Below are 13,199 nucleotides of genomic sequence, written 5' to 3' on the forward strand. Positions count from 1 at the left end.
ACCAGAATGAGTTCTTTATACTAATACGTTTGCAATGAGGATATATGCGTTGGTGACTTGAAATAATTATAATTACATAATTAATAATGAATATTATTTAAATGTAGTTAAAAGGTTTATTTAAACAACACACACAGGTTGACTCAGTATTATGAAAGATAGGGGAGGAGATTTAGGATTATGCACTTTAGTGTTGAGATCGAAATAATGACCTTATAACCATTAAAAAGAACTCTAAAAATAATTAAAAACAATTTAAAATCAAACCTAAAAATGGATTTAGGTCCTGTTATTATAAGAATAAAATAAAATAAAATCTATATTATTTTTTAATTAAATTGTTTAATATTATATATTAGATTTTACAATCTAATATAATAATACAATTATCATTATTTTTTAAATGCAGCATGTATAATAATAGCAACCACATATTTATTACTCATAATGCTAATAATAAAAATAAAATGCATTTCACTACAGCTGTATATTATGTATATAACTGTGTATGTGACCAATAAAAATCCAAAATTTTTAATTGTTAATGTAATTATTGACGCTTTATAAAATTTTCAGCATATATAAACCTTCTGTGGATAAGATGAGAAGCTCCAGACCTTTTTTCTCTCAGGGATCAGTGATCCCCCATCACGCAAAATTCCCTGTGCGTAGGAGGAGAGAGCAGGAAGATGGATGGCCGAGGCCCTAGAGTTTGATGCTATTGCCCATGTCATCACCCAGAAACAAAGACAGAAGGCAACAGCAAGGAGAGGATGGAGACCCCGGATCATTAGATAGAAAATCAACATGAGCCAGTTTACAAAGGACCTTTGGAAAAATCCCTTTATTATCCCCCTTATAAACAACTTTTTAGCCATGCTTGCAGTTTATCTACTGTATAGCTAATCTGTGTTTTATATCATATGCTGATGTTTTGTCTTATTTCAGTTATTCAGCCTTGCAATGTTCATCCACAAGATATTTCTTATAGTCCCACACAGAATGATTATTTGAATTGTCAAAGACAAAACAACCACCCCCAATGTGTGCATGTGCTGGAGAACACCATCCCACATCAATACCCAAGAGCCAAATGAGAATTTACTGCTACATCCAGTTTATTACACAAACATTCATACAAATATCCGATCAAAAGAAATAATATAAACAATACTAGCAGTGTTTGCTCTATATCTGAGAATTTATAGGCTAATTCAGTTGTGGCTTACCTTGTTTACATATATTGCCTAAACCCTTTTAACTGTGCAAATGTATCATAGCCTATGAGTTATAAAACAGTCCACTGTTAATTGTAGTATGAAAGTGTCAAAACTTTCTAGATTAATTTGTCCACAAAAACTGTCGTGTTGTTGCACTAAACTGTTTTGCGGTTGTATACACAGAGGCCAGCAGATGTCGCCATACACTTCACACTACACAAGACATTCAAAACCGCGCTTCACGTCACAACAATCTCGTGTTTATATGAAATTGCGCAATCTGCGCAGTGTGTGTCCCGCTAGTTTGCCGTGTGTTTTGAGTTCTCTGGCAAAAGTAAGTAATCAGAGAAAACACTGTCAGTCTGGTGGATAAAAGCAGAATGGAAGTAATGGACAGTCCTCTAAATCAAGTAAGTTTTTCAGCAAGGTATAACTTTTAAAATGTTTTGGAAACATGATGTTGGTGAAGCTGGTTGTCCAGTGATGTCTTAAAATAGTAAACAAAGTTTTTACATTTTCAAATTTACATCAAAAAACGAAAATAAATCATTTACACCCCATAACTTTCCTGTGGAATATTATTTTGAAACATGGTAATGCTACTTTTTTACACAATGAAATCATACAGTGACCAGGCGATAAATAAAAAATGGCAAAACGATATATTTTTGATATATGATTCACTGAAAATCTTAACCTTGCTGTAGCTGTAATCCCATCCATAGTCACTGTTCTATTGTATGAAATGAAATTGTGTGAAATTTCTATACGATTTCACTTTTTGTGTTTCCTACAGTTTTGAATGAATTTGAGGGATAATGTTCCCATTTACACATTCTAAACCTGTATCCTATTGTTTGTTCTGTCAAAAAAAAAAAGAGATATCTTGAAAATGTGGGTTGCCAAACAACATTTTCCCCATTGACTTTTATTGTATGGAAATAAAACCACTGATACGTTTCTCAAAATATCATCTTTTGTGTTCCACAAAAACAGAAAGTTATATAGAGCAGTGGTTCTCAAACTTTTTTGTTGTACCCTTTGTGTAGAGTGCATTGCTTTGCGGCCCCCCAAGTAAAGACCTATAATCTTAAACTTAAAACTTGAACTGGAGCTCAAACCAAAAACATATTCCATTACACAATGCTGAAACATCAATCCTTTTGGTTGGTGGTCTTGTTTTTCTGATGTTTGATTGCACAACATTTAAGATCAATTTCTATATTTCATAAAATGTCCCCCTGTAACCATCTTGGGGCCCCCAGTTTGAGAACCACTGATATAGAGGTTTTGAATGACATGAGGCTGAATAAATGAAGTCAGATTTTTTTATGAATTATCCCTTTAATGATATACTTAGATAGATGACCAGACCCTGCAATAAATTCCATTGCGTTGACTCTCTCTACAACAGGCCCATTATTACAGTCGAAAGGCAGACCGATTAGTGGCTAAAGAAAAATATGGGGAGGCGATTTTATGCCATGGTCAAGCAGCAGGTAAAATAAAGGGGGCCCTTTTGTCCCCAACACCTAACCACCTATTAAATACAACTTTATATAACGGTGCTTTAAATAAATTAAATGAATCTGTGTTTGTCTCCCTGTTCAGAGCTCTTGAAAGAGGCCTTGTCAACGACACAGAGTGAACAGGTAGGCAACATATTTGTGATGACAAGACAGGTGTGACCCCATTCCAGCAGTCTGCCATTTGTTTCTTTTGGGATATGCCTTTTACCAGAGTAGTGCTGACTGCATGAATTTTACATTTTTTTGCATTTGTTGACCCATTCAGCAAAAAAGTTTACTAAAAAAGTCAACTATGGCAGTAGTTGTGTATATTTCATTTCACAAACTTTAGAATGGAACAAACTTACACAGCTGTGTTCCATGAGAAAATAAAACGAATGGATTTCTTCTATTTAAAGTATCTTTTTAATATTGAACCCTTTACTGTTAAAGGTGTTGAAAAGTTCCTTTTAGGTTACTGTACCGCAGTTTTTTAGTAGGCTACTTTTTCCTTTTTGTTATTCTGCGTTTTGTCCCATAAATGTCAATTTATACAGCACCAATAATAGTACAAAACAACAATCACAGTTGTCTGTACTTAAAAAAATGATGTTCCACTCATCTTGAAAACATTTCAATTCAGTTTCCTTTTAAAAGCTTTTGCTGCAACGGCGCATCAGAATTCGTGTGGTTTGTATGTCGACAGTACTTTAATGTTAAGAGCATAAATGGAGAGAGAGCAACAAAAATAGGGGTTCTTACAATAGCCAAAGACCTTTTCTGACATTGTGTTTTGATTTGCAAGGCTGAACCCAGGCAGTTCATGTCAATTCATCCGTTCTTTTAAGTACAGTATTTGTTCCCTTTGTACCTTCTTAGTTTAAATATCTGTTATGTTCATACACCATCTTACCATTACTTCATAACTGTCATATTTATCAAGGTAAGGCTGTCTTTAGCCATCCAGAGAGACAGACATCTCCAACAGCAGCAACTGATTCAGGTGAGCTGCACACAAGGTCAACCCAAAGGGAAGACCATGGTCAGCTTTTCAAAACACACTTCGGTACGGTCTAGTCAAACGGCCCTCCAATATGAAGCCCAGCCACCTCCAGTTGGCCGGAAGACGGCAAAAGATGACAAAACTCGTCTGGAAGAGCACACCACCGCCATCGCTGACTTGTGGAATCTTGTGGCTCTTCTGCTAAAGGAGAATGAGCAGCTATCAGAGGAACATGAGAAACTGAAGGTGGAGAATGCACGTCTGAAGAGAGGTCTTGATGAAGAGAGTCCCTTAACTTCTGTAGCTGAAACGGCTAAGATGTTTTCACCGCCGAGTGTCAATCTCCTGAACGTGCCGCACCTTCAACCTCCAGGAGAGGATCCAGCTTTTGTGGGAAAGAGCAAACGAGAACTAGTCCTGCATCTTTTTACTGCATGAACGAGAGCTCCCACTGAAAACATTATGATGTTAATAGCATGAATGTTTGTCATTGTGAACTAGTTTAGAAGTGAGCTTACATTACAAAATTACAAAAATGATCACTGACTCGCCTTTGTGTCATTTCAAACCTGTATGACTTTTCTTCTGCAGAACACAAATAAAGACAATTTGAATAATGTTGTTAACCAAACAACATTGGACCCCATTGACTTTCATTGTATGAACACAGACATTTCTCAAAATATAAGACTGAATAAAAAACTTTAAAGACACTTGACATTTAGGATTTTGAATTGTGGATTTAATCAATCAGCCTTAGTGATGAAATTTTGTCATCATTTGCTCACCCTCATGTCATTTCATACCTGTATAAATTATATTAGAAAGATATTTGGAAGAATGTTAGCGATTTTCAGTTCTGTGACATCATTGACTGCCATAGTAGGAAAAATTAAATGGTAGTCAAAGGTGCCCCAGAACTGTTTGTGTTCCTAAATTCTTCAAAAGATCTCACTTTGTGTTCAACAGAACAACAAAATATAAATATACAGTACTATGGTAGTGGATGATGTCGCAGTACTGAAAATGGCTAACATTCTTACAAATATCTTTCTTTGTGTTTAACAGAACAAAGAAATGTATATAGGTTTGAAACAACCCGAGGGTGAGTAAATGATGACAGAATTTTTATTTTTGGGTGAACTATCCCTTTAAATAAAGTTTTTTAACAAAAAGCTGAATTATTTTTTTAAATGTATATTTCAATGGAGGATAAAGAGAATGCACATAAAGTTATAACAGACAACATTCTGATTGATCCATTTTTAATGGATAATGTAAAACATCTCTTTAACTTCAATGTACACACAGTAGCAAACAACACATACAGCAAATAAAGCACACAATGTTATAGAAAATCATAATATATATTTATATAGATATGTATATTCTGATATTTACATAGTACATTTCAGCTGAAATTTTCACAAGATCTTTTTTCAAACAAACATAAACTGCAATTTCTTTCATATTCTTCTTCTGCACAGTGAATACTTGCCAAACTGTAAATAATTTAAGGCTGCGTTTAAACATAATGAACTCTGTTAGTTTGGCAGCTGTTGACCCGACGGAATGCTCCTCTTATTGTGTTGGAATCGCTGCTTTCTTTCCAAATCACAGTGTGACAGCATGGCGGACACACTGCAACGCAAGAATGACTGATAAAGAACATGTCATGAATCATTATCGCCTTTCGAAAAAAACTCCTGTTTTTCTTCAATGTTTTTTTTTTTATAGTTTTCAGAATGTGCGGCAAGTGACCGTTGCACTTGGAAGTGAAGGACTTTGAAGCTCATTGCACCTGCCTCGAGAGCACAGTGTATTACTTTCATCTTTCTGTATCCCCACCTCACTTCCTGTCAATGCAGGAAGACACAACAGGGAAGTTCAAACAAAAACAACAGAATCAGAGACAAGACAGTGACATCATAGCGGTAGTGACAGAACCGTGTAGAGAACCACGAGAGGTTCTTTTTGTTGATATCAAATCTGAGAGCAACGGTCCCTTCCTTCAGTATTTTGGGATTGTCTTTATGCTCCATGTGTTTGGATGAGGAGGGACACTGTCAAGACTCCTCTTTCACCTCCTCTGATTTTTTCTCTTTCAAATGCTTCTTCAGTGTGGTCACAGCATCTTTCACAGAGTGGTAAAAGATGTTCTTCACCTAAACAATAAAGATGGATCGCAAGATTAAACTATTACTGAGGAATCAGACTTCACTTCACTATAATAGCTATAATGTGCGAAAATAATGGCAGACTAAATGAAGCCTGTTACTATCACATAAATACTTTGTAGATTGATTTAACACAATGGGTGGTGTAGAGATAATTAGAGAGAGTGTGTAACATTGTGCCTTACCCAGGTGCAACACTATTCCAGTAAAAACAGCTAAAAACAAAAAAATCCCACAACTCATGGCATCAGCTCAACCACAGCCAATCAGAACCTGTTCTGTGATTGATATACAGTTGGAGCGATATGATTTGATGGTAGGGGGTGTTACCAGCTCAGTCTCAAAGCCTACGGTTTCTTACAATAAAAAACTGTCCATTTCATTGCAAAAAAAAAAGAGAAGCAATAATGCCTAACCATCTCTTTATAAATCATATCTAATTAGACATTAATGAAGTATATTTTCGTAGAAAATTTAACATTTTATTAAATGTGGAAAACTACCTGTTACAGTAACAGTAACCAATATTGTGAATATTACATTTTTTCCTTAAAGAAATATAGTAGCCATTTGGAAGTTACTGGCAGATGTGTTACTTCAGACAAAAACAAGCATAATGTAAATACTGTATCTGTATGAGTGTAAACAGTCCTTAAAAAATGTTACAGAGGATAAACAAATCAATCACGGACACTTCTGTTTTCCACTACTTCTTCATTTTTATTGTACATGAATAATCTGTCAATGTAATTTTTTCTAGTTTTATCAGTTGAGATCATCTTTTTCAGTTGAGATCATTATTTTAAATTTTAACCTTAAATTTTAAGCTTTTAATTTAACTCTTAAATTTAAATCGAAAGATCACATACTCAGACATAGCTGGACACGTTACGGTGATGAGATTTTTAGCAGAAAATTCAACAAAATACAAAAATAATTATTCATTCCTATGTTAAAGTTATTGTTTTGTGCAAGGTAAAAAACAGAATTATCTTTACTATGATCATTTTTTGTTTTAACTAGGGCTGTCACGATTATTAAATAATCGTCTCATCGCGATTGTTTGGCCTCATCGCGATGGTTTCAGATCATCGCAATTATTGCACATCTCTATAGAAGACACTAGGGGGAGCTATAGTGCCTCCATATCACATATTTTAGTGTATATATTGTAACTAAAGCATGGTAATACTTGTAAAATATACTACCACAACACAATAAAAACTAAAGCATATACCATAAAAATAACCTGCAGTACAATTTATATTATTTAAGATAATCTCAGTGTGAAAACCAGTCTACCAAAATTTCATTAACATAGAGTAAAATTTTATTGTAGTCTTGTGTGAAAAAAACAGTATAGAAGCTTTTATATGGCCGATAGCATTTTAATGGTGGCTTCAATTCACTCCTGATTAATTTACTTAATTTACAAGTATTTGGCAGTTGTATTATTGACAGGTAAAAGCCTACACCTTAAATATATGATGAACCAATATTTTCTGATGTATTTCCAAGAAAAAAAAACATTTTATATAGAACAATATGGTCGTTTCAAAGCCGTATCAAAAATGTATGAGAATTAAATGTCAAAGCTCTAAAACAGACAATTAATCGTCATAATCGCAATGATTTACTAGACAATTAATCTTCAGTCAAATTTCATAATCGTGACAGCCCTAGTTTTAACGAATTGTTTTATATTTAAAGTCATTACTGCCATGTTTCAATGGTTTCGTGAGAATGAATCCGGTAAGGACACAAGCTCGGATTTACATGGAAGGTTTTCTTGTTGCTTTCTATACTGTGTCTGCATAGGAGTGTGTAAGCGTGTACAGTAGGTAACTAGGTCAGAGTGACAGATGTGTACCTGGAGTTTATCCTCGTAGTTCACTTGGTCTTTGAGTGGGCGGAGCTCCTGGGTTAGGTAATACGAGTTGTGCGCATGTTCAGGGGACACAAAGTCCACATTCACTTGGATGCAGCTGTGCAGATTCATCACCTAAAAAACACACAACGTGGAATAGTGAGCCCCTGCCGGAGTGAATTTCATTACATGCTTATCTGAATCTCAAGAGATAGCTTAAGGAATCTGGCGATACCTCCAGAGAGCTCTGGACAGATTGGATGTTATGGAGCTGAACGTGTGAAAGTACCTGATGCAGTGATCCAGCAGGGATGATAACAGCATCTCCATGGAACTGGAGGAGTGTACGGCTCTCCACGCCATGCTCCTCCTGCAGCCTCTGTCTTAGCCTGGGGCTCAAATACCAGCCGCCCTCACGCAGGGGGTCTGCATCACCATCACACTCTGAGTCGGAGTCCGCTTCTGGATCCGTTTCAGTCTGTTCGGCAGCAACCTACACACATACACAATCACAAAAATCATTATGTCTGTATTTATAGAGTGCTTTTATTAAACCGGCAACATGACTCTAATGAAGTTCTAGTATAGTTTAATTTGATCTGGTCTGGGGAAAATTTAGAGCTGTGTGGTGGCATCTGCATAAGAGCAAATGTTAGGAGCTAAATAGAAATCACCTAAGGGGGCAAGTAAAAGGAAAAAAGTCAGACCCAAGACAGAGCTTTGCGGGACACCATACTTTACCTGTGTTAGGAAAGATAATTGATAATTTGCACGTTAAGTACACAATGATGTACGTTTTACTTTACCTTTTGAAGGAACTCCTGGATCTTCTGCATATCTTTACTTGTGTAGATGTGCCACAGAGCGCCTGGAGTCTCATTTGGGTCTCTCAGTCGTTTCTTAACACTCTCATCCAGAACTTCTCCTTCTAAAAGCTTCAACACACCTAACATACAAAGGGTTTACAACCGTATTAAAATAATGAAACCTGTTACAGCTTATATTTGCAACATATGATGTCCAACTATTGACTATTAAGTCATCTTAGTACTGATTCGTCTTAGTTCAAATCTGCCCCTTCTTACAAACCAGCTCACTTTACTTCTAAATAATGTCATATGCAAACTTACTTCGTTAAAACTGACATTTTTTTTAAAGAACATCAGTGTTATATCGCCTCACAATACCTGCTTTGGATGGAGCACTGTTTCCATTGGCCACCCCAACATATACCAGAATACTCATGCTATCTGAGATTTCAACATGTAGATTACTGGTCCCAAAGTCTTGCTCTAGGCATGCTGTGACACCTGCACAAACACAGGAATGTAAGATCCACTGTATAACAATGAGCACAGCAGCACCTTCAGGGAGGAAAGTGTACCGTGGGCGCAGCAGAGGCGAGGACCAAGGTCAGGTCGAATAAAGAAGGAGGGCAGGTGTGAGGCCAGGTTCAGGTGAGCCTCTGGGTCTGTGTACTCCGGTACCGGCAAGGTCTTCATCACATCATGATATCTGAGATGGGTTAAAGCATCATCAATTCTTTAATATCATTTGAGCTTACTAATTTGCTTTATTTACAGGTCCGGAAACAGTTGTTACATCATCAAATCTATCATGGATTTTATACATTGAAACATTATTAGCAAGCATGATAAACAGACTCCACTATTTGAATAGAGGAAAAAACAACCTGTAGGTCAACTGGTCAAGCATGGTGCTAGCAACAACAAGGTCAAAGGATAAATTCCCAGGGGATATGAGAATGTGAGAGCTGATAGAATGTATACTCTAAATGCATCATAAGTCATTTGGGATAAAAATGCAAAAATGTTATGCAAATGTAACACCTATGTGCTTGAGGTTCAGTCTCGAATAGAGGTGTATTCAAATAGTGGTAAGACTGCATTTCAATTCAGGAAGTGTTAGTAGTACAAAGTGGTACTCTATGCAAATCCCGCTAAGGTGTGGAAAACAATGTGCGTTCCAAATGTTTCCAAAGAGGCAGTACCTGGCAGGCATAAGGGCCAAAAACTCCTCCCCGGATGGCCAGTCTTTCAGTCTATATACCACCGGCTCACCCTTTTCAGACTTTGGCCTCTCTGTGGGTCACATACAGAAGCATGTTATTTAAATAACATTATGCCTGTTTATAGTTATATATGATCAGCCAAGGCATGCTAAAGTGCATCACTCACTTGACACATCCTCAAAACCATCCCAGAACTCCTTAACCCTGGAGTTTGTAACGCTGCCATCTCTGCAGTTGTAGAGGTCACTATGAAGACTAGAGAACTCACGGCTAAAGTTTTCAGGCTTCCACAGGTTAGCATTCAAACTCTTGTGTAAGCCGGACACCAGCACTGGCTGACGAGGGATAACACCAGTTTTAGTCACAACTATACAAACTCTCTTTTTATAATTTGAAATATCTTGTGTCATAATTCTAAATGAGTTTTTCTCATTCTTACTGTATGTGCGCACAGTTTTTCGTGAGCAATACGTACCTGCTCTTGTGTCCAGTTCTCTTTGAACAGTCTATGGTTGCCTTCGTGACGGTGATCTTTCAGCCAAAGCAGCCGGTGATTTCCTAGCCAATCGTGAGAGACAGTGGCGTAGGGATCAGCCGATGGGCTTTCATCAAGCTTCGCCCCTAATAGGCTCTGCCCTGCCTCGTCCTCTGGCAGAAAATCCTGATTTAGTCCCAACCTGGTCATCTTTGTAGCAGGAATCTTATTTTCTACTACAGAAGCGATTATGTCATCAAGGATGTTGGGCATGCGCGTGTTCTGGGCCACCTAATGAATAATGATTGAAAAGATCAGGCAAAGAGTTTAGTTATGAACAGATTCATGCAAAGAAGCATTTGTGTGAGAACAAATATATCAAACCTGTTCGGAGGAGTCATAAACTGGTGCAAAGGCACCTCCAGCGGACCCAAGGCGTAGCTTCCCGGCGGTGGAGGTCAAAAGGTCACGTAGTGTTGACCCTTGTTCTGGGGTGGTGAACTTCCTGTTAAGAGCTTCCACACCGTCACACTCTAGGGGATTTTTACATTCAGATAAATAAGAGAAGCACAACATATGAAATCAAAAGCACTGCTCTCAGGAGAGGTTTGTGACAGAATTGCTCAGAACTGTGGTCTAACCAGACGTGACAAATATTTCAGTGTAATTTTGCTGTTGTGACTGACACTGTCACAACTGCAGACATTCAGAAAGTGTGTGATGTTCAGTACGCAGCTATAGGGATCAGGATTTTGGAGTAAGGTGATTTTATAGTAGGCGGAGCCACCCAGCAAGATGTAGAGACAAGCAACCAATGATACCAGTCACATGTTGTATGTTGTGGTCGTGTCTGATTTTATTGCATCACACCTGGGTAAAAAATTATTGCGTGATCTGCATGTGTGTGTGTGTTTGTGTGTGTTAATCCATCTCACCTCTTCTCTCCTGGTGTGCTCTCAGCACTGTGTGTTGTGCGTTTTTCTGACTCTTCAAGTCACTCTGATCTTTGTCTGAAAGCTTAACACCAAAACCTCTTTCATATGATGTTATATGATAATGAACATATAAATAATACAAACATTCACATGCATCTAAAGGAAGTGTGGCTGCACAAAGTTGTGAAAGGTGAAGTCAAGTGTCTTACTGCCGAAAGTCCATTGGTAGTGGCCATGCTGGGGTTGAGGGTTTTGTTGTCGGTGCACGGCCAGTGGGACGGGATTCCATACATTTCCCTCATCGAGTGAATAGAGCTCTGCATGTCTGCCAACACTGACAGAAAGATGACAAGGCGCTCATTTTCATTTTATCAGCTTCACAGTCAAGGGTCAAAGAGAACAGGGTGTGATATTTAGATATGCACACAGGAATACACAAACACACCCACACGCAAAGCTTACCAGTTTCTGGGACAATCTGAGTAGGCATTAGGTTCTTCAGGTCGTGGGGCTGATTTTTCACGCAACGGACCCAAACATACAACTCCTTATCTGAGAGAACCAAATGAAAATATGCACCAAACCGGCACTAACCACCATAAAGCACATCATCCTCGTCTAAACTGATGTTTTTAGTAAAGTAGATGACGAGAAAGAGAATTTTACAGTATTTGCAAGGCGTGGCTCACCTTTGGCTTTCTTCTTCTCGCGGGCTTTGTAACAGTCCACGCACACCACAAAGCCACACTTGTGACACGCCCAGTGCATGTTGAAGAGAGTGGCCTCGCATGCATCACACATCTCCCTCACCCCTCTCACTGCTCGCTTCCACATGACCTGAGCTGGAGAGACAGGAGACAGCAGGGCAAGGTGAAAAAGATAAAATCACAAAGAATAAGAGCGTACAGACACACACGCACACTCGCAGACGTACTGTCTTTCTTGACCCAGGTGACGGCAGTGTTCTCAGTCTTTACGAGCTGGCAGAAGTTGTCTCCAATGAGTTTCAGGACGTATTTTGATGTTTCAAGGTCCATCTCTCCTCTCTTCCTGTCCTCCTCGTCCTCTGAGCTGCCCGTCCACACTGTAACCGCCTCTTCGTCTGTCTGCTCGGACACGGAGAACCCATCCACGCGGATGACGCCATTCTTACTGTATGACAGACTAAACAAGGGAGAAAATGTTACTGTACACCTATTTTTAATTTCTGGTTGTGCGGATATATAATCAAAGTTCATTGAATGCATCATTTAAAAAAAATTCTGTGATTAAACTGATAGATACATTATTTAATAGATATATAGACATATATTTAATAGATATTTAATAAGTATAAGTATTTGTAATTAATTAAATTATTTTAATTGTCAGCTGGATATTTTTGGAGGGGCCCAAAGAAAAATCTGGGGGGGCAATGCCCCCTAGCCCCGGCCCTGGTTTACATAAAGCTTACAGGAAGTTATCACTTGGACAGTCACGTATATTCAAGAACAGTGTGAAATACTAGTCAACAGACTAAAAGACTAACCGCCTAAAGTAGTAAAATCGACAGAAGACTGGAGAGATGGCGGGCTCCTGAGCTTTACGCGAACGATTCACGCGGCACTCTCTGCACTTCTGTACGTTGGGGCCGATCTCGCCACATGAGTCGTCCTGCAAGAAAGCTTCTCCAGTTTGCTTGAGCTTCCTCACCTTCCACCAGTCTTTCAGCACAGAGCGAGGGATGCCATCTGAAAAAAAAACACAGCTGACCTGAGTAAATCTGTATTCAGAGCATTGGTTTGAATATGCATGCTTTGAATTGCCAATGCGTTAATTTCCCTTTCTGAAAGTCACAGTGAAACTCAATTACAATCCGGAAAAGACACACAGTGGATATGTTTGTTCAGACAGACACAAAAAAACTGATACAATATTTTTTCTACTATGGTAGTCAATGATGTCAGTTGCTAACATTTTCCCAGATATCTTTCTTTGTGTTC

The 13,199-nt window shown here is 38.1% G+C and overlaps 2 protein-coding genes across 3 annotated transcripts in view; one reads left to right on the forward strand and one right to left on the reverse strand.

Moving 5' to 3' along the window:
• Positions 1–1,494: 1,494 nt before the first annotated feature.
• On the forward strand, positions 1,495–4,897 carry nrbf2a (nuclear receptor binding factor 2a). The gene is made up of 4 exons (XM_057343454.1): positions 1,495–1,630; positions 2,635–2,719; positions 2,832–2,872; positions 3,672–4,897. Exons 1-4 carry the CDS (start codon positions 1,601–1,603, stop codon positions 4,167–4,169), a joined length of 654 nt encoding a protein of 217 aa, XP_057199437.1. The 5' UTR covers positions 1,495–1,600; the 3' UTR covers positions 4,170–4,897.
• An 88-nt stretch (positions 4,898–4,985) lies between these two features.
• The window catches only part of jmjd1ca (jumonji domain containing 1Ca), a 59,305-nt gene continuing 51,091 nt past the window's right edge, over positions 4,986–13,199 (reverse strand). For both annotated transcript variants that reach the window (XM_057343416.1, XM_057343415.1), the window contains 16 exons: positions 12,746–12,947; positions 12,152–12,381; positions 11,907–12,059; positions 11,680–11,769; positions 11,427–11,551; positions 11,218–11,299; positions 10,667–10,815; positions 10,283–10,573; positions 9,974–10,142; positions 9,787–9,877; positions 9,160–9,290; positions 8,963–9,085; positions 8,582–8,721; positions 8,065–8,268; positions 7,779–7,910; positions 4,986–5,896 (listed from right to left, as the gene is read on the reverse strand). In XM_057343416.1, the coding sequence (XP_057199399.1) occupies positions 5,798–5,896; positions 7,779–7,910; positions 8,065–8,268; positions 8,582–8,721; positions 8,963–9,085; positions 9,160–9,290; positions 9,787–9,877; positions 9,974–10,142; positions 10,283–10,573; positions 10,667–10,815; positions 11,218–11,299; positions 11,427–11,551; positions 11,680–11,769; positions 11,907–12,059; positions 12,152–12,381; positions 12,746–12,947 (2,411 nt within the window). In that variant the 3' untranslated portion in view covers positions 4,986–5,797. The remainder of the gene's footprint in view (positions 5,897–7,778; positions 7,911–8,064; positions 8,269–8,581; positions 8,722–8,962; positions 9,086–9,159; positions 9,291–9,786; positions 9,878–9,973; positions 10,143–10,282; positions 10,574–10,666; positions 10,816–11,217; positions 11,300–11,426; positions 11,552–11,679; positions 11,770–11,906; positions 12,060–12,151; positions 12,382–12,745; positions 12,948–13,199) is intronic.

The sequence above is a fragment of the Triplophysa rosa genome, linkage group LG10 (assembly GCF_024868665.1).
Source record: "Triplophysa rosa linkage group LG10, Trosa_1v2, whole genome shotgun sequence".
Lineage (NCBI taxonomy): Eukaryota > Metazoa > Chordata > Actinopteri > Cypriniformes > Nemacheilidae > Triplophysa > Triplophysa rosa.

Bases quoted from the DNA above. Each gene is read 5' to 3' on its own strand.
- nrbf2a (XM_057343454.1), top strand. From the start codon at position 1,601: ATGGAAGTAATGGACAGTCCTCTAAATCAA. The intron at 1,631-2,634 runs GTAAGTTTTTCA...TCTCTACAACAG, and splicing joins TGGACAGTCCTCTAAATCAA to GCCCATTATTACAGTCGAAA. The intron at 2,873-3,671 runs GTAGGCAACATA...ATATTTATCAAG, and splicing joins CAACGACACAGAGTGAACAG to GTAAGGCTGTCTTTAGCCAT.